We start from the raw sequence: 19848 nt of genomic DNA, 5'->3' as shown, positions 1-19848 counted from the left end.
TTGGTTCGTTGGGCAGTCCTATCAACATACATTCCCTTTTGTTTGAACTCCCAGATCACACATATATACCCTGTTATATCTCTTGCCTTCCCTAGGCAATCCTCTATTTTTCCTTCTATTTTATTCTCTCCCACTTTTCTACTCTTCCTCTTCCTCTCCCTTTTACCTCCATGGGTGGTCGACGTCGCCGGGCGCAATCCGAAATCACCAGTTTTGAGTCTGAGGGTCAGTGTGCTTTTCCACTTCTTTTGCTTTTATATATATATATATATATATCTGTGTGTGTGTGGGATTTTTTGTTTCTTCTCTTATTTTCTCCTCTTAGATTAAAGTTTTTGTTTTGTTCATTTGTCTGGCAGAGGTTAGTAGTATTGAGTGGGAGATTATAAACATGACTGACCAAGAAGAAGATCTCATCTGTAGAATGTATAGACTTGTTGGGGAGAGGTAAGCTGATCATCAAAAAACTGTTAGTAGATAATTATGTCAGTCATTTTTGAATTGAATTGGGTCCCATGCACAGGAGTGAGAGGTTTATAAACTTGATATATATTTGTGATTAGTAATTAGTAATAATGATCTATTGACTGAATTTTTACTATTACGTTATCTCTAAATATAACGTTACTCATTTGTGATTTATATATTAATATTTTTAGCGTTTTCTTTTTTCTACTTTCTAAACAACATCATTAAACAAACGTCGTTAATGGGTTTGACAATCAAACCACACTGTTTTCTACGCAAATTGGAGTGAATTTAGGTGGTAGACAAAGATCCATTTACATGGGCAAGAATTCTTACTTTTTAGATCAGACTGATACCAACGCACATGGGCATGCGTGAAACAGTACTGTATAATAGATCAAGAAGTACTGACTAGAAGAAACATGTGGACTGTGGCTTTTGGCCACCGGCCAGAAGAGTCTGAAGAGACTCAGACACCCTAGTAGATAAGGCTAAGCTTACTTGTTGATTCTGCTAGCTGCACAAAATCTTCTTATGATATATAAAATAATGCCTCGGATTTGTTTGTATTACTTATATTATGATTGTCTTTTTTAGTGCAGTAATATAAATCAAAAATTAAAGGTTGTGCTCCAAATCTAGTTTGTCCTTTTATTTTTATTATAATGACTAGTTTTGTGTTGTATGATCTAATTAATATTTATGATAGTTTTAGTCATAGCCATTTGTGTAAGGGGATTATTATATTACTTCTGTATTGTCCCTATTTTTGCATTATGGGCACTAATCTAAAAAATTGTTAAGTTAGGGTTTGAATTCATGGTTGATGTTCCGTACTATTTTAAATCATGACTATTCGACTCTCAAAAAGTCTATAATGATGAGGGACAAGAAAGAGATATTTGGGTCTAGTAGTTTTATTTAAGTTTTATTAATTAATGGGTTATTAGTATCTAATTTTATGTTTTAAGTGAATTTGTAAGAGTCATGGGTGTTATTTTATAATTCAACAAATGAGTTTTGCCCAAAGTAAATTCATTAGGTTATGGTTAAGGTTTGGTCCTTTGTCTATTTATTAAGGGTTTGGCTTAAAGTCAATCAAATTAAGGTTAGCATCTAGTTAGTGGGTCTATTAATTTAAGTGTACTTTTGTGCTTCAATAAAAGTAATTAAAAAGATTTTGATGAATAAACATAGTCCTTTCTTTTTAGTGGCTAGACTCCACCGCATTCTATTATTGGCAAATGAAACTCTGGTTAATTTGAAAGTTATTTGTGATGAGATTCCATGCATGAGTCGTGATTAGGGTTGTAAGACTCAATCCTCCCACGCATATCATTTACTACTTTTTATTCTTTGTTTGTGTTGATATCCAGCCTACATCACTTAAGTTAATAGAAAAATGGTAATCTTAATCTCTTAAAGTAATATCCTAACACATGTAGGCTAGAATTGAGGGAAGATGAAACCCTATTGCTACTAACCTTGTCCAATATTCATATGAGACTCATGTTGGGGTTATCCCACATCTGTTGTGGAAGGGATTGGTAGCTAGTTTTTAAGTGTGAGGAAAAGTTTCATCTCTTAAGTTAGTTTTTAGGTTAAGAGAGGCCCAAGATTATCCAACATTGGTATCAAAGCCCAAGTTCAACCAATAAGTCTCGGGCCAATAGTCCACGGGAGAAACATGTTGTTTCCGCTTTGACCTAGGACTCGATGTGTGAGGCGGAGATTGTGTGAATTATCCGATATCGATTGTGGAGGGAGCTGGTGGTCATTTTATAAATGTGAGGAAAAACCTCACATCTTAAGCTAATTTTTGAAGTTGAGAGAGGCTCGAGTCACCCTCATACCCTCATTGTTTTGGGCACTTCCGAAAGGAATTAGCCACCCAAATTTTTTAAAAAACGGATCCGGCTTACATGTTGTAGTTTAAGTAACAATCAAGATTGAATATCTAAAAATGTGTTGCTTACACTGCAGCATACATGCTGTTATTAAGCCAAATCCTTAAAAAGCTTCCAAAATATATGTTTTTATGAGTATCTTCTTTGATCGACAGACTTGAAGATCATGAAGTCTTGGCCAGTAGCTAGTCACCAGTGATTATCAAATATTAACACTTGGGATTCCTTTCAGGTGGGATTTAATAGCGGGCAGGATTCCAGGCAGAAATGCGGAAGAAATAGAGAGGTTTTGGATAATGAGACGCTGGGAAGGGCTCGCCGATAGAAGAAAATTGCATAAGAAAGAGAATTCCAAAATCTTTGATCATTGATTTTCAATTAATGCTACACAAAAGTTGTTTCTGTCTTTTTAGTTGTTTTTTTTGGCTTTTAAATTTAGTAAAAATATATATATATTTTTTAAAACTCTCAATTGCAATGGATATTATCATAATAAAAAATAAATCTTCCCCCTCCCACCTTTACTTTTGGCCAGTGGATCAACAAGTGAGACAAATATATATATATATATATACGCAGGAATGTATAATTTAAAAAGTTTTTGTGATATATTCAAAGTTTTGCAGTGGAGCAGAAAGGCATCGGTTCCAAGAAACAGCAGCATCTTTGTCCTCAGGTGCTGTCAACGTTTCTGCTAAAACCTTATCCTAATTGCTACGATATATGAGCTGTACATATCCCATTCACGATGAACCACGCTTTGACTAAATAAAGCAAATGAATTATGTTAAATACCAATAATTTTATAAAGAAATTAATAATAATGATTTCACCCCTTTATTAGGGTCAATCCTTGACCAAATAATAATAATAATAATAATAATAATAATAATAATTGTTTTAAACTTGCATTATGATTTCTCCATAGATGTTGAAAACATACATTAAGTTCTAAAATGCACCCTTGTACTTGCTTAATTTACTGGGCTGTCATTTGTGCTTCCTATTATTACATTGCCAACATGTCACAACATTGTGAAAATGTGTGAATCCTACCATTGGGAAGAACTAGGGTTTGGGAAAGGCCAAATTATTTCGTCACAATCTATAATTTAATTTCATCACATTGATATAATTAATGGGAAGAAAAAAAAATATACATTTCATTTATACATGCCTATCAGCAATGCTTTTTTTTTTTTTTTGAACATCCATTTCTATGTTTATCTAGCTTCCTTTTCAGGGTTTTTTTTTTTTTTTTTGGGTTACAATGTTTGGGTTGTTGCAAGACTATATATAATACAGAGAGAGAGAGAAGTATAGAGAAGGACTTGGCAAGCAGAAACCCTTGTGAGGGAAAGAGTTAATATAGGAGACGTATATGATGCTTCTCTATTCAGTTTATAGTAAATGTTGGCGAAGATAATCCACTCGAGCTGGATGCTTGAGCTTCAGCAAAGCCTTCACTTCATGCTTCCGAACCATTTCTCTTGAAATATTTAAGTTTCCAGCAATCTCTCCCAATGTTCTATCACCTTTACCATCAAGCCCGTATCTTTGCCTCATTACCAAGCTCTCCTTGGGCTTTAGAGAATCAAGCTGGGAAAAGAATTTCGAATACAAGTTTTTAACTTCTGACAGCAAGATTTCAAATAAAGGTAAAGCCTCACTTTTAAACCCTAGCCCACTAGCTCACTAAAAAAGGAAAGAATGAATTTAATCATTAATTTATATTCATTCTAACACTTATTTTCACGTGTGGGTTCAAATTCTCTTTTAAAATAAGTGAGACCCTATAAGTAGAATATATAATTAAAATGAAAAGTAAATGACGAAAACAAAATGCAAACTCAAGACATTTGCTCTATTACCAAGTTAAATCATCATTTATCTCAGAAGTTTAAACAGATAGAAATAAATGAGTTTAGTCGTTTAACTTGATTATTTTAAGATCTAATTCATTAGCAGATGGTGATGAGATTTGTTTAGAAACAAGAGAGAGTAGGGTATGCAGAACGAAATGCAAGGTTGGGGAGGATGAGTGATTACCACATCATCAAGAGCAATCCTGAGAAGAGCAGGTTGCCTCCAGTTATCAGCTCCAACACCATCAACATCAGTGATCCCCTTAATGTACTCTTCTTGTGTGGTTGCATGCCTTGAATGGAGAGAGAGAACAGGTCTCACGGCTTTCATAACTTCCTGATACCTCTCAGGGGAGATCCCAACTTTTTTTACTATCTCTTCCTCTGTGGGTAATCTATGAAGCTCAAACAACAACTCAAGTTTGGCTCGTTGGATTTCTACTCTAACCTGCATAAACACAAGTGAACACATGCATATTAAGCACGCCTGCCATGTTATTTCTACCTTTTCTCGACTCTTGTATTAATTGCAACAATGTACCACTTTCAAATAATGAATTTTTCCATCCCTCAGAGACTACTATTCACAGGAGCTCAATATGCTACTATTAACAGAGAGAAGCATAGAAAGCTTGGGAGGAAGAAAATAAAGCATACCGATTCAAGGCCAAAAGAAACACGAGTAAAGCTTGAGAGTGTCATGGAGCGTATAATGGCATGCCTAATCCAAAAAAGACTATAAGTGGAGAGCCGGAATCTCCTTTTTGATTCAAAACGATCAATGGCTGTAATAAGTCCTTTCACTCCTGCCTGGCAAAGGTCTTGAAACCTTGGGCCATTTGCAAAGTCTTGGAAATACTTGTTGATTACAAACAAAATGAGCCGGAGATTGTGCTGCAATGGATATAAACATTATGTGTTAATCGAAGATCCTTAAGAGCATCAATGCATTCAATGTAATCAGTTCTTGGTAAGTAAACGGAAAGCAACCATGCATAGCTATTTGCTTAATACCATCTGCAGAAAATATAATCAGCCTCAACTCTTGATGAAAAGATACAAAAGCCAAAAATAACAGAGAAAATAGAACAACAGAACACGACAGAGACTGAGTTTTTAGACCATTACAGGAAATTAAAATGTGCCTATTGTAGCTGAGGTCACTTGGACTGGAAGTCAAATGTTGTAATTGTCACTCGCAGCACATTTTATATGCACCATAAAATTTTAAGCCAAATTGACCCTAGGAAGATACCCATTTCTGACATAACTGTCTCAATTCTTTACAGGCGCTCTTTTTAATGTGCATTTTCTCTTTGCTTCAATGTAAATTGTATATATCCTCTACAATGTCTTTTAAATGAAGATGAGAAGATCTCTAGAACTTTCCCTAAATGAAAATGAGAAGACAAGACAATTTGTTGCCAAAAAAAAAAAAAAAGGAGGAAAAGAAACTTTTAGCAGCAATTCTGCTTAACCAAAGGGAGTGGAAAAAAAAATAAATAAATAAAAAAATACTACCTTAATGAGCTTGTTTCTTGCAGCTCGACCAACCTCCATGCGTTTTCGCACTTGAACTACATTCATCTTCATTGCTTCAGCTAATTCGCCTTCTGTTGGTTCTCTCCCCAAATCTTTCTGCAAATTCTCTTTCACTTGAAGGAGTGCCTAATTGTCAGAAATCATAAATTATCAGCCAAAGCTAACTCAATTTCATTTCAAAAAATAATAGAACTTATACACAAAATTGAAATACAGAAAAAGGGAAAATTTTGTATCCAAATTGGAAATAGAATGCCCACCTTCATGGGTTGCATCAACTTGAACAACCAAACATGTTCAGAAGAAGGAAGAACAGGAGGTATCCTCATTTTTTTCCAGTCCAAACTAACCAAATCAGTTGAAGCTGAGTACTCCCTTACAAGCTTCTCAATCTTCACATTTTCATCCTTAACATCTTTCCTCTTCCGCATTGGAGCAACCACTTTATCTTCTTTATTCTTTTTCAATGCAATCCTTTTATCAAGACTCAACCTTTTAACCTTCTTTACTTGGTTCTTAATCACATTATAGCCGGTTCTCCTCTCTGCTTTTTCATCACCACGACTAATCTTCCTCCTCCTTTGCTGGCTTTTACTCATCATGCCACCTACATTTTCCACATCAGAAGTATCAGATGTTGGGCTTCGCTTGTATATGTTTTCAAGCTGGGCGGCGGCTTCATTGTAATCCACTTCCAAGGTGGTACTCGGAGAAGCTTCATCTGTAACGACAGCTTTTACTCTTCTCAAAGGTTTGCCAGCTTTTCCTAGTCTCTTCCGTCTATCCTTACTGGTTTCTATGGGCAAAGGGATCTGCTCCTGGGGCGCAACCAATGCACTGCTATTGGATTTATCTGCTTTAAAAGCTACTATCAAGGGTCTTTTCAAAGTAGAGCGTTGAGCTGAGAATTTCCCACTCAAACCAAGCGGAGTTCGAGCAGCTGAGCTGGAAACAGTCACAACTCCCATGCCAAGTTGCCTGAGCAAAGTTTCAAAAGATGAATGGGACACAAATCCTGCAATCACAAAAGAAGCATGTATTCCCAGTTCATTTCAGTCCTCACACAAATTTAGGAACCGTTAAATGGGAAAGGGTAACACTTAACATGTGGGCTCAAACTCCTCCTTACTAAGTATTCGTGGAATATTTAATTAGAAATGACTTTTAACTCTAATAACATGTAATCACTCGTCCTAAAAGCTTCGGCCAATAAAAAATGATAAATTTAATCATTTAAGTAATATTCTAACAAGTTCCTCTATATAACTGTAATATATTCCACAATATTAATTATGTGACCCAATTTAGATATAGCTCTAAGACCAGCAGCAAAATTGCATATACAACTTGATCATCTTCATAAAGCTTGTTTATTGAAGTGTCACAAAACAAACTAGCAATCTAAATCTTGCACCAATACCCTCCTATTTAACGGGTCACCTTACTGATTATTAACCCAAATAGGCTGATTCTAATGAACCCAATTTCATTTTTTCCCCTCCAAAGGAAAATCATGCTGTGATTAATATAAACTTGAAATGAACAAGTTTACACCCAAAACGCCCTGATTATACTCATCAAATAACCAAGGGTTTTTCATACAATCTCAAACAGGGCACCTTTCTTTTCCACTGATGGTACACTTCAAAAATCTAGCTGCATAATACTTGCCCATATCGACCAATTCGACTTACTAACGATTTTATGCGTCCAAATTCATTATAGTACAGAAAATAATTCACTGCTGAAACATGTCACAACACGTTCTTAGTAAAAGATATCATCAAGATTCTAAAGTAATGTACACCCAACGAATTATTAACGTTTTTTTTTTGGATGAATGAATTCTTCACGTTTCTCTTAGAAGAAATAGAAATGAAGAAGAAAAGGGAATTCAAAGCAGAACCAGAGCAACGTACCTGAATGATTCGTCACTGTCTGATCCTCCTTGCCGAGTTGGTACACAAGTTTTAGGATCTCCGAACTGAGGAAGTTTGGGAGTTTATGTTAGAAGTTAGAAACTCATAAACGTGAATTACCGTGTCCACAATTATATATCCGGAAACCAACGGCGGAGATTTTGGGGTCTCATAAAACAACGGCGGATAATGCAAACACGTGGGGAAGTTTAAGTCTTTAATAAGAAGGCGGTCAACGTGGCAATTACAGGAGCAGAGAAATGATCGTTGGGAGGTTCCAACGTGGCGACTTAAGAGTGGAGGAGAAGATATTTTCGGGGGCAAGGTATGGATGGTGTTGGTCCAACGTGGGTGGTTGTTATTGGCTGAGGAATATGACTTCAGTTTTGGGACCCACTTCGTGTGGTGGTCTGCGGAATCCTTACGTTGCTCAATAGCAACCATGTGAAGAACAATGGAGCTAAAGGATTAGAGGTTGGGGATCCTTCAAGCATTTTTCCTTTGTTTATTATAATTTCTTACATATTTATTTTGTCACAGGATATAGGTATTCTTGTTTGTAATTTGGTATTTATTAATTACTGTATTATATATGGTGAGACAAAATACTTCATGCCTAAATAAGGCCCAAATAGAGGCCCGTAGTTAGGAGCCCACGATTAATGGAGGACACAGGAACCAAGGCTCAAAGCCAGAAGCCCACGATGCAGATCTTGTCTCAAACTCTTCAGTTAAAGCAGGGTCACACGTATCCACAAAATAGGGAAAAACAGAACCTACCTATAACAAACCCAATCTCGCCCATGCAGAATCCAGATACGGTCAAAGACCGTCAAAAACCTTCCAGCGGAGGTTGAGGTAAATCTTCACCTGGACTAACAAACTCCATGGAATTCGGAAGAAGTCAAGCTAAGTGAGAGTCGGCAGGACTCTCATATACTTGAAAAACCTATAAAAGAGACAGACCTACTACAACACTGATTAAGATTAAGTATATATATATAGTGTTAGAACATTTTTCGGTTTAATAGTTTTACGTGTTCTTCAAGACCGTTCCTGCAAGACAACAAGTTAATAACCAACTAATCACCGATTCACCGGTGTGCTGGCGAGTCTCACTCTGATGCTTAAATCAATCTCTGAGAGAAGAGTATGCTCAATACATAGTAATTGAGTCTAGGGTTTGTACCTAGCGTAAGGGCCTACTTATAAGATAAGAAGTGGAGTCATACCTGGATTAGGTGTTCTACTTCAACTTGACCTAAGAGTGCTGAGAGTTGTGGCCCATTATTCTTCTGGTGTGTTGATTTAGTTTTGAGGCCCATGATGTATCTGGTCGGCCAATAAAGTAGGATTATTCCCAACATATAGCGTTAACACAACTATATTATATTAATGATCACTTGCTATTTTTTATTAAGATTAGTTCGATAGACTTTGAGGCTTAAACCAATAAATTTAACAAAAGCCATTTCTTGTATTAAAATATTAAATATATTTATTTATTTATTTTAAAATTTCTTATATTATTATTTTTATTTAAAATTTGTTCTTCTTACTTTTTGGAATGCATAATTATTAATTAAGTTTTTATATTCAGGTTTTTCGATGTTAAATTACCATTTCTTACAAAAGCTTAATTATTTAATCAATATTTTAACATTCTCTCTTACATATAGGCTCAAACTCCAATTTAATAGTGAGACCCAACAAGTGAAATATTTAATTCAAATGAAAAATAAATAACAGAGACATGGTTGTAATTAATAATCTATGGCTTTGATATCACATTAAATTATCACTTATCTCAAAAGCTCAAGTTTATAAAAATATATAAACTTCATCATTTAATCAATACTTTAACATTTGAAGTCTTCTTTTCTAACTACTCATACTGTCAAACACATTTAACAAATTATTATATTTGGTACTCAAAGAACAACCAACTGAATTTTTTTTTAAAAAAGAAAGAAGTTATCGTCACGTAACAATCTATAATGACCTGTATCCATTTGGAAGGGGATGCAAAACTCGTGGTGGAGGCAATTAATTTAGTGGACCCAAATTGGAGTAAATAGGGGTGGGCAAAAACCCGTCCAACCCGCCCGCCCCCGCCGGATTTAAGGTTTTTTTTGGCATATACGGGTTGGGAAAAATCAAACCCGTGCGGGTCGGGTCGGTCCGCAGGTATAGAATTTTTTGAGAGGCGGGTACCTGACCCGCCCCGCCCCTATATGCTTAAAACCAAAAAACCCTAAATTCCTAATATCCCCTTCGCCTCTTCCTCTAATCCTCCAGCCGTCCAGCGACTCTCTCAGTCTCCTCTCTCAGAAATTCAGGCCAGTCGCAGCTCTTCTCTTAGAGTCACTCTCGCCGGTGCCGCTCCCTCTACTACCGGAGCACTAACCTAGCCGATCCCAGGTTTGTCTCTCATCTCTTTCTCTCTATCTCTCTCTCTGAGAAGACAGAAAACTAAGGCACCTGTTTGGTTTTTGGTATGTATGATTGTGTGATTGTATTGATTAGATGCATTACAGTTTCATTTCTTTCTTCTTCGACATTCTTGTATGAATATATTAAAATGGAGTTGGATTGTGTAATGATGTAAAACTGAAATTGCAGGGTTGTAGGAAGAAGAAAAAGATGGTAAACAATTGATATTCTAACTAAGAGAAATACTTGACCCGCCCGACAAACCCAACAAACCCAACAAACCCACCCCGTCCTACCCGAAACCCGGCTGTTTTAGTGCCTTCAACCATGGTAACGGGTAGGGTTTTACCAAACCCGATGGGCACGGGTCGGGTGGCAAAAAAAGGCCAAACCCGCCCCGAACCAACCCGTGCCCAGCCCTAGGAGTAAGATAGGGCACATCGTGGAGGGTATGAGGACGCTGTTGAAAACTTTCACATAGTGGCAAGTATTTTGGGTGAGTCGTGTTGCTAACTGTGCGGCACATACACTTGCTAAATTGGCTGCTGCGAAAGGTTTAGATAGAATACAGCTAGGTGTGACCCTTGATTGTATTTGTGAGATTACCTTGATGGAGCGATTTGATTGATTTATAAAAGTGGTAACGCATTTTATTTTTTTATTTTTTAAAAAAACATTTTTAAAATAATAATAATAAAAATTAAAAAATATATATATATTAAGTATTAACACGGGCACTACGCGTATAGCCGGTTTCATACTTGCGCACCTATTAGGAATTATCAACGTGCGTGGAGTTTCCACCCATATAACTTTGACGGTCCAAAGCAAAGGAGCAACACGTCTAGAAGACCCACTATTGCGGCTTTCTTCTCGATGACTCATTAATTCCGCATTTCAGAGGGATTTACAGAGTAGCTTCCCTTTTCAAACCTTGTTTTCTCTCCTCCCCAGAAAAAAGTTGTTCCCTAACTTTGTACAAAGCATTGACATTGAACTGGTCCAAATCTACTTTTGAATGTTTATTCCACAAAAAAAAATAAAATTAAAAAAAATAAAATTAAAAATAACAGAATTTATTTGGTTATAGACAAGTAAATTAAACAGTATAAACCATTTATATATTAAAAAACTAAAGAAAAACCATAGTTTACAGCATTTCGAATGATATATATATATATATATATATATATATATATAATGGCTAATCAAAACTTATTTGATCTAATTTTAGCTAATAAGTTTTAAAATACACTATACATCCGATTATCTATTTCTTTTTTATCAGTATCATTCTTTTTTATAATAAAGATCATATTTTTTTAACTTTTGGAAAAAAAAGAGATGTGGAGATAAATAGTAGAAAATTTTTTTGGGAAAAGAGAGATGTGAAATATAATTAATAAGATAAAATTTTGGGAAAAGAGAGATATGTAAAGAGAAATAATATATTAATGAGATGGATGTGCAAATAAAGTCCCATCTACATGTAGCGATGCACTGTTCATAAATGTTTTGTTTATCTATTTTAAATAAAAGTAAGAAATGACTAAGCCATTATGAGTGCTAGCTCTACTTGATTTTTCTTTTTTAGCGTTTTAATATAATTTAGTATCAAATATTCTTTTGCACTTGGAGAAATATATATATATATATTTCTTACATGGTGCCTAAGAATGTTAAATCACCAAGAAAATTACACGTACATGCTATTAAAACAGGGAAAGGTTAGGTGTTCTCCTATTGTTTTCATAATGTTTTCTTTATGTCTTTCTAGTCCTAGCAGGTGGATATTATTTAAAAAAAAAAAAAAAAACTGTCACTTATTTCTCTTATTTGGTTTTTAAAAAATAATATCTACCAGGGAACACAAGAAGAACACTAGGAAACCACCTAGCTAGCATTTCCCTTTGATAATTACCACATGTTAAGAGATAATTATCAATCTATTAGAGTGGTTTGTGATTAATTACTATAACATTACTTAATGACATGTTTATCGTTTGAACGAAAATTAATTTCCTGAATTAAGATGTATGAGTTATTTTCCAAGCGTGGTCGGAGAGTTTCCACCCATACAATACAAAGCCATGTGTTCAAAGCACATGAGCAACGTTTAGAAGAAGACCCACATGCAATTGAGGCTACAAAAACGACTTTCTTCTCAGCGACTCAGCAATTCCCAATTTCGGAGAGATTACACTTGCCTTCTCTTTTCAACCCTTGTATACATGCACTACTCTCCTTTCTAGAAAAAACAAAAACGAAAAAGAAAAAGTCTTGTTCCCCTACTTGGTACAAATTAATCATGCATTGACATTGAACTGGTCCAAATCTTGTTTTGAATGTTTCTCCCATGAATTCATTAATTTCATCATCAACTTCTTGTCGTGTTGGATTAATTGGTACGACAATATTTTTTTTTTGATGGTGTGTACGTAGTTTCTTCCCCCTCACCCCCCTATAAGATAGAAATAAACTTACAAATTAAATGATGATTTAAATTTACTCTTATCAATACATGGGAAACAAGGACAGAAAACTCCTCTCACTAGAAAAAAAAAAAAAAAAAAAAAGTCACATATTTTCAAGGATGGACCTAAGGCTGCTAAGGGAGATCGATTTTATTTTAAAATTATGTTCAACTTTCTTGATTAGACACACAACATTAAGGGCCTGTTTGAGATTATATTTGACGAACTTAAAAATGCTTTTAACATTCAAAAAGCCCTTTTAAATAAAAAAAAACCTGTTTGATAAAAAAAGTAAAAGCGCTTTTAAGGGTCTAAAAAGCTTAAAAATGGCTAAAACACACTTTTGACAAAAACTTCATTTGCCAAAAGCTCTGTTTGACTTAAAGGCTCTATTTGACTTAAAAACTCTATTTTTCAAACACAATCCTTAACAAGCTCTAAAGATGTTGCTTAAAACTTCTAATGCTTTAAATATTGAGCAACGTATAATAAACTATAATTAGTGTATATAAGGCCAAACAAAATATTGGTGCATCTATAGCCTCGTTTGCCGCTAGCCAGGGCCGGTACTGTAGCTGGAACGGCACTGTTCCAGCTACAGTACCAGTAGCAAAAATTGACTTTTTATTTAATTTTTTTTTAAAGGAAAATATTAAAAAAAGAAGAAAAAAGAAAAAAGGAGGAGAAAGATGGGGTGGTTCCAGCCACCCCTTGGCCAAAATGGGGTGGCCGGACCACCCCATTTTTGGCCAAGGAGCCACCCCGATCGGTTCTTCGATTTTTTTTTTTTTTTTTAATAATATTTTTCATTTTCGTTTTTTTTTAAAAAAAATTAGTTGGAATTATCGGTTGGAAAGTGAATAAAAAAAGAGTTGTTTTTGAAATTTGGGATGATTTTTTTGACTTGAAGGGGGCAATAATCAGCTGGTACTGTAGGTAGAACAGTGCCGTTTCAACTACAGTACCGGCCCTGGCTGGGGACAACAAGGCTTATTAGACCAAATTATCAGGATCTAGTATCGAGACTTAGGACAAGCCAGTTGCCTTTTATTTATTCAGAGAGAGACAAAGAAGCCAGCTGCTTTATATTTAAAAATAGAAAATTAATTTTTTTAAATCGGCCTCCCACGTTGGAATATGTACTTCCGGACGTAAAGGAGCCATTATAATAGAACACAAAAATTAAGCAAATAAATGGTTACGTTATATTAATAACTGATTTTTTCACAAACACAATCAGCGCGCGTGATCAAATTGAAGAGTAAATAATTACATTACCTGAAAGCCTAAAAATATTATGACTCTTCAAAAAAAACAAAAAATTATAGCAGCACGTGATCATTTTTCGGTATTTAGCGTGTATGAAAAATCACAAATTTTATTATTATTATTATTATTCATTAAATCATATTAAACTTTAAATTACGAAAATGTTTCTATCAATTTTCAACGGTAACTTAGTCAAGTCTCGCAAGTCCCAACCGAGTTCATATGGGGTCCCGACCGGGTCTTGGTGGTGTCCCGATAGGGTCTTGGCGGGTCTCGATTGGGTCTAAACCGAATCTCGGCAGGCCCGGACCAGATCATAACCGGGTTTGAGCGAGGGCCAACAACATGCATCCTAACCGAGTCTCATAAGTAGCTTGATCAAGTTTCGACTGGATCATAACTGAATCTTGATAAGTCCCAACAATATTCCGATCAGGTTCCGACCGTCTCCTTAACCAAAAGGCACAAAATTAGTTTGTTTGGGTTCTCACGAGTCCTGCTATGCGGCTGCCAATAGCGTAGGACAAATATTAAAATAATAATAATAAAAAAAAATTTGTGGTTAAATTTTTATAAATTAATATTTAGTTTCTAATGCTTTAAAACTTATTTTTAGATTTAAAATTAAAACCTAAGGGTAGAAGGTTAACCCTTTCAGGATGGTATCACCTAAAATTGATTCGATCATCCTAAATTTAGTGCTAATACCTCAAATTTAATACTAATACTTTAAATTTAAATTTTCTTTTAATATCTCTGCTTCAATTTAAAAAACAAATTTTTTTTAAAAAAAAAACAAAAAAAAAAAAAAAAAGGAGAAGAAAAAAAGAAAGAAAAAAAGTAAGATGTCTGAGGCAGCCGAAAATCTCTATTCGGTTCTCACTATGTCACGTACTTCTTCCAAGTGTTAACGTAAGCAAAGGTTTGAAGTTAACGTCACGCGCGTGTCATCACCTTGTCCTCATCTCTCTCTCTTTCTCTCTCTGTGTCCTACGTGGAAATAGCACCGATTGTAGTAACTGTAACGCGGAGCTAGGTTGAAGGTTCTTTGGTCTCCTCGTCACCAAGCTCCAAAACTCTGACTTCTTTTTCCATTAATAATATATTAATATATATATATTTTTTATGTACCTCTATCGACGACCCACATTTGCCCTCATCAATTCAAAAAGGTTCCGAGGAAGTGGTCAGCGATTGGACTTGCTCACTCTTTGAACCTCTTGGAAGACGGTTCCTATGACCAAAGACCGGTCTCAATGTAGAAAATCCACTCGGCTATTCTTGGTCAAACTTTCTCCTTTTCTTTTTTCTTTTTTCTTTTTCTTTTTCCCCTTTCCAAAATTCCAAATCTGAGTCTTCCTTAAATGCCATACCCATACTGTCCCTTCTTCCTCATCGCGCTTTCACCTCTCCATACTCGTCCTTCATAGATTCTTCCTTCCTTGTTCCCAATACCCCAAAGTACTACAAACTGATCACTACTGCATCTAGTGTTCTGTTTTTGTTTCTTTTAGACAATGGTTATGGCCTTTTGCGACAAACCCGTTTGCAAAAGCTTTTCATAAATGTCCAAATTTTGCAGTTAAAAAGCACAAAAAGAAAAAAAAAAAAAGAAAAAAAAAAGAGCCTCTTTTTAGCATCGATTTCCGAAACCCACCTCGTATTTTGGCTAAACTCTATCTGCATGCTTTTCTAGCTTTGTCTTTCCTAACAAAAGCTATCAGGCCGTATTTTGAGCAAACACTTGTCATCTCCTAGACTTGTTTTTGGGGTTCAATGGAAAACATGGGAGATTGGGAGCAGAAGAATCTTCTACATGAGCTGGCACAAGGGAGGGAGCTAGCAAGACAGCTCCAAGGCCATCTCAATTTGCCATCTTCATCGCACGAGACCCGCGAATTCTTAGTCACAAAGATCTTGACTTCGTATGAGAAGGCACTCTCAATGCTCCAGTGGAGTAGCTCGGTGGGTGATCAGCCGCAGCACACAGGAGGTGCAGGTTTTCGAAAGTCCGAATCCCCACCTTCTCTTGCTGGTAGTCCACGGAGCGAAGATTCCGATCCGGAGCACAGAGATGCCTCTCGAAAGAGGTAATTTCAAGTCTACTAAATAGCGTTTGATTTCAACTGCCTAATTGTTAGGTATATATTAATGTTTGAGTTTTTGTGTTTCTGCAGAAAGGCTGTGCCAGGGTGGACACAACAAGTGAGAGTTAGTCCGGGCGTGGGACTTGAAGGGCCTCTTGATGATGGCTATAGCTGGAGGAAATATGGGCAGAAAGATATTCTTAATGCCAAATATCCGAGGTAGGACATAATCCTGCACAAACCTATTTTTGTTCGTAGTTTTCAAATAAGAGATTTTGAAAACATGCAGTTTTTTTTTTTTATGCATGGGTTTTGAATCAGATTATTCTTACATGAATATAAATGCAACTAAATTTCAAAATCCAAATCATCACGTATTTCAGCAGCTTTAACTCATGACATGAATATATATATATGTTTATTTCAAGATAGTTTAAAGTAATAAAAAGAAATGAATTTAATCATTTAATTCTACCAAATTATTAGCCGCCTTAGGGGAAAACCAACAAATCTAACCTACTATTAGACTTGTGCCCAAGTGGGGAGGCAACTCTGATATGTCCCTTTAAGCTTCATGTGGTCCTGATCGAACTCCATAATTCTCTTATACCAACTTTATTGATCTTCATGGGCATTAAAGGAAGTTTTCACACCAAAACAACGTAGAGTGCATATACAATAGCAGAATTGAATGGGAATTGCCTATTCTTTCATGCACCCGTGAATCCTTCTTAACCTATTCCAATGATTTAGGCTCTATACATTGAAATTATGTGTACATCTTCTTTTTCTCCTTAAATCTGCATGCCCTCAACAATTAATTGTTGGAATTTGTAGAGGCTACTATAGGTGCACCCATCGAAATGTCCAAGGCTGTCTAGCTACAAAGCAAGTTCAACGATCCGATGAAGACCCAACTGTCTTTGAAATCACTTACCGAGGAAGGCACACGTGTGCACAAGGCTCCCACATAAATCCTCCCCCAAATGCATCTCCTGAAAAACAGGAACAATTAATAAACAAAAACATGGACGGCCAGCTTCAGCACCATAACAACCACCAACCGCCACAAAATCATCAGCAGCCATCACAAGAAATGCTCTTGAACTTCCAGACAACCCTCAAAGTCCAAACCGAAAACTTAGACACCAAGATGGAGCAAACTTTTCCTTCATTTCACTTCGCTTCTACATCGAACACAGAAAAACAAGTGTTTCAGGCATCCATTATGGACAGCAATTTCGTGGGAAGCTATTCTCCTTCTTTCGTGTCTCCTGCAACATCTGGAGCAAACTATTTCTCGGTTTCTCCAAGTGGGATGAGTGGCTTTGGAGGGAACCAGCAGCATTTTCAGAGCTGTGATTCTGAGCTGACAGAGATAATATCAGCTGCAACATCAGCTACAAATTCTCCAACGGTTGGTTTTGACTTTCCATTTGGTCAGGAATTGGACCCCAACTTCACATTTGACAACCCCGGATTCTTTTCCTAATTGCATGCATCGATCGCTGAAAGAAATATTAATAGCAGTAGATTTGAGGTATACTTTTTAGCCAGTTGATTTTTCTAGCAAGTTCTGAGGAGATGTAGAAAAAACTCATCTACATAAATGCGTGTGGTATTTATAATTAAATATATACTGCGTACCCGAATGTGGAGGTCTCCTCTTAGCTTGCCAAAAAAATTTTGCTTAATTTGTATAGGTTGCAGCTTGGAAGTGCTCTGATGGCTTTTAAATGCAAAATACTCGTTGATTTTGCTCCAAAAGCATAATATGTACGTACTTTCAGGATGTTAATCTAATAGTTATTTTATTTTTCTGATTGTATTAGAAATTTAATTTGCTTCTTTAATTGGATAATTGAGGAAAAGTAGGAAGGTTTGTAATTACTGTTTGGTCCCATAATATCTTTCTATTTCTTGTTTTTACTACCATCTCCTTCGCATATAATTGATTAAATGATTAACAATATATCATTGATAAGTTAATTATTAATGGATTAAATTGATCAGTTATATTTTTTATTTAATTATTTTACTAATTATGATTGTTACTTCAGATTTTTTTTTTAATTATTTATTATTTATTTTGTCTCCAAAAACTGGTTTAAGCTCTCCTAAGTACTTTTAATTTTGATGGAATGCGGTTCTCGGAATCAGAACCTGGCATTGACAACCGTGCGTCAATGTCAAGGGAGACCAAATAGAGCACAAGAAGTGGACGAGCGAATCTAATTAAGCTATGTCATCAGGCCCAGGCCCATTTATAAACAATATGATTGAACAAGTGGGCTTTGCTAACAACAAAGGACTATCCTAAAGACATCCTTAAACTCCAACACCGTAGCGTGCTGGGCCACCACCGACCTGTTTCATAGTACGTTTTGTTTTGGGTACAATAAACTGAATAAAGTTCTAAATAACTCCTCCTTTGAGAACTGCTGCTATAAGGTTGCGGCAGAAAACATGAATCACCACATGATACATCAACATTTTAAGAAAAATGCAAAAACTTAAAATGAAAACAAAACAACAAAATCAAAAAAATAAAAAATAAGGGCAACCATGAAGAGAACCACTAGCCCCATCTGGGTGGCCGGCATGGCCACCCTGTGGCCTAGGGATGGCCGGTGCGGCCACCCTAGATCTAGCTAGGGGTGGCTGGCAAACCACCCCCATGGCCTGGAGGTGGCCGGCGCGCCACCCCTAGGCCAAGGGGCGGCTTGCAAGCCACCCTAGTGGTGGTTGAGGTGGCAACGCTCCACCCCAGACAGATTTGGGGGTGGCGCGCGGCCACTCCGCCACCGCGCACCACCCCTAAATCGAACTACGTACAGTAGCAAGGAAACTCCACGTGCCACCCCTAAATCGAACTACGTATAGTAGCAAGGAAACTCTAAGGAGAAACCAAATCAAGGGCAGATATGGATCTCTCCATTTCAAATGAAATGAAGGGGATCCATTTAGTTATTTTAAGGGGGGCAATTTTGTCATTTGATGTTTTTTGGACAAAAATGCCCCCTAAAAGTAACTAAATGGATTCCCTCCATTTCATTTGAAATGGAGAGGATCTTTCTCCATCAAGGGTAATGAAATTTTTTCAAGTACGTACATTGGGGGTTCTGTTAATTGAGGAGAGTTAACCCAGTCGGACCAAAGATTGGTAGCAATTCGATTCAAAAACCTGCTAAGAGTAAAGACGGCTAAGAGAAACGAATCAATAGTGACAGACCTCAAAGTAGGGGATGTGGTGATCGTGCCACCTCCGATGCCTAAGTTAAAAACTTAGATAAAGTGAGAGTAGATAATAAGAAAGATAATAATAAATTGAGAGGAATAGTGATAGAATTCACCTTCGACATTGTGGTGCGTGCTCTTTTTATAGATGAAGCTTGAGAGTGAGAGGACTCACTTGCTTTCCTCAAATATGGGTAACCACCCTTGGAAGGTGGGATTGAGTTTGTTGAGAGTATATCTCTCCCATAATAATCTATGGAGTGGTTTGTGTGATGATTGTGCTTCCTTGATATGTGAGAGTGGTTGAAAACCGATAATATGAGAAATTTAAGTAGATAGGATATTGCGCACTTAGACGGACTAGGTGATGACAAATACGTTTGAAAACGTGCACTTGTCAGCTTAGTGGGTCGTGGCCTTTAAACCATAGTGGGCCTTTTATTTGGGCCTGCTGGAAATATTTGGTATCAACAACAACTTTGTGTACAAATTTCTTAGAAATTGACGGGGTATTTACCACTTCACTCACTAACCAATTATATTTAAGTGTCAAATTTTGTTGTGTAATTTGTTCACTCATGTGGGAGGTTGTAATAAAAGAAAACCACAAAAAAATTAGCTCATAAAAATTGTGGGTACATTTTGTC

General features: G+C 36.3%; 3 protein-coding genes across 4 annotated transcripts; 2 read left to right on the top strand and 1 right to left on the bottom strand.

Moving 5' to 3' along the window:
- Positions 1-17: 17 nt before the first annotated feature.
- Positions 18-2782, top strand: LOC132191659 (transcription factor TRY-like). Its single transcript, XM_059606752.1, has 3 exons — positions 18-225; positions 360-447; positions 2608-2782. Exons 1-3 carry the CDS (start codon positions 171-173, stop codon positions 2744-2746), a joined length of 282 nt encoding a protein of 93 aa, XP_059462735.1. The 5' UTR covers positions 18-170; the 3' UTR covers positions 2747-2782.
- Positions 2783-3325: 543 nt separating this feature from the next.
- LOC132191622 (RNA polymerase sigma factor sigE, chloroplastic/mitochondrial-like) lies at positions 3326-7789 on the bottom strand. 2 transcript variants are annotated; one of them, XM_059606720.1, is made up of 6 exons: positions 7702-7789; positions 6043-6797; positions 5762-5908; positions 4898-5134; positions 4425-4688; positions 3326-3974 (listed from the first exon to the last, which is right to left on the bottom strand). In XM_059606720.1, exons 2-6 carry the CDS (start codon positions 6748-6750, stop codon positions 3777-3779), a joined length of 1554 nt encoding a protein of 517 aa, XP_059462703.1. In that variant the 5' UTR covers positions 6751-6797; positions 7702-7789; the 3' UTR covers positions 3326-3776. The 2 variants fall into 2 exon arrangements, with proteins under 2 accessions (XP_059462703.1, XP_059462695.1); XM_059606712.1 differs by having other exon boundaries at positions 6043-6760; positions 7702-7775.
- A 7686-nt stretch (positions 7790-15475) lies between these two features.
- On the top strand, positions 15476-17789 carry LOC132167134 (probable WRKY transcription factor 53). Its single transcript, XM_059578036.1, has 3 exons — positions 15476-15967; positions 16055-16183; positions 16802-17789. The coding sequence occupies exons 1-3, from the start codon at positions 15654-15656 to the stop codon at positions 17454-17456; spliced, it is 1098 nt and encodes a 365-aa protein (XP_059434019.1). The 5' UTR covers positions 15476-15653; the 3' UTR covers positions 17457-17789.
- Positions 17790-19848: the final 2059 nt, after the last annotated feature.

This window comes from Corylus avellana, chromosome ca1 (genome assembly GCF_901000735.1).
Source record: "Corylus avellana chromosome ca1, CavTom2PMs-1.0".
NCBI lineage: Eukaryota > Viridiplantae > Streptophyta > Magnoliopsida > Fagales > Betulaceae > Corylus > Corylus avellana.
Note: the sequence above shows the minus strand (reverse complement) of the source record. Positions and strands in the feature narration are given on the sequence as shown.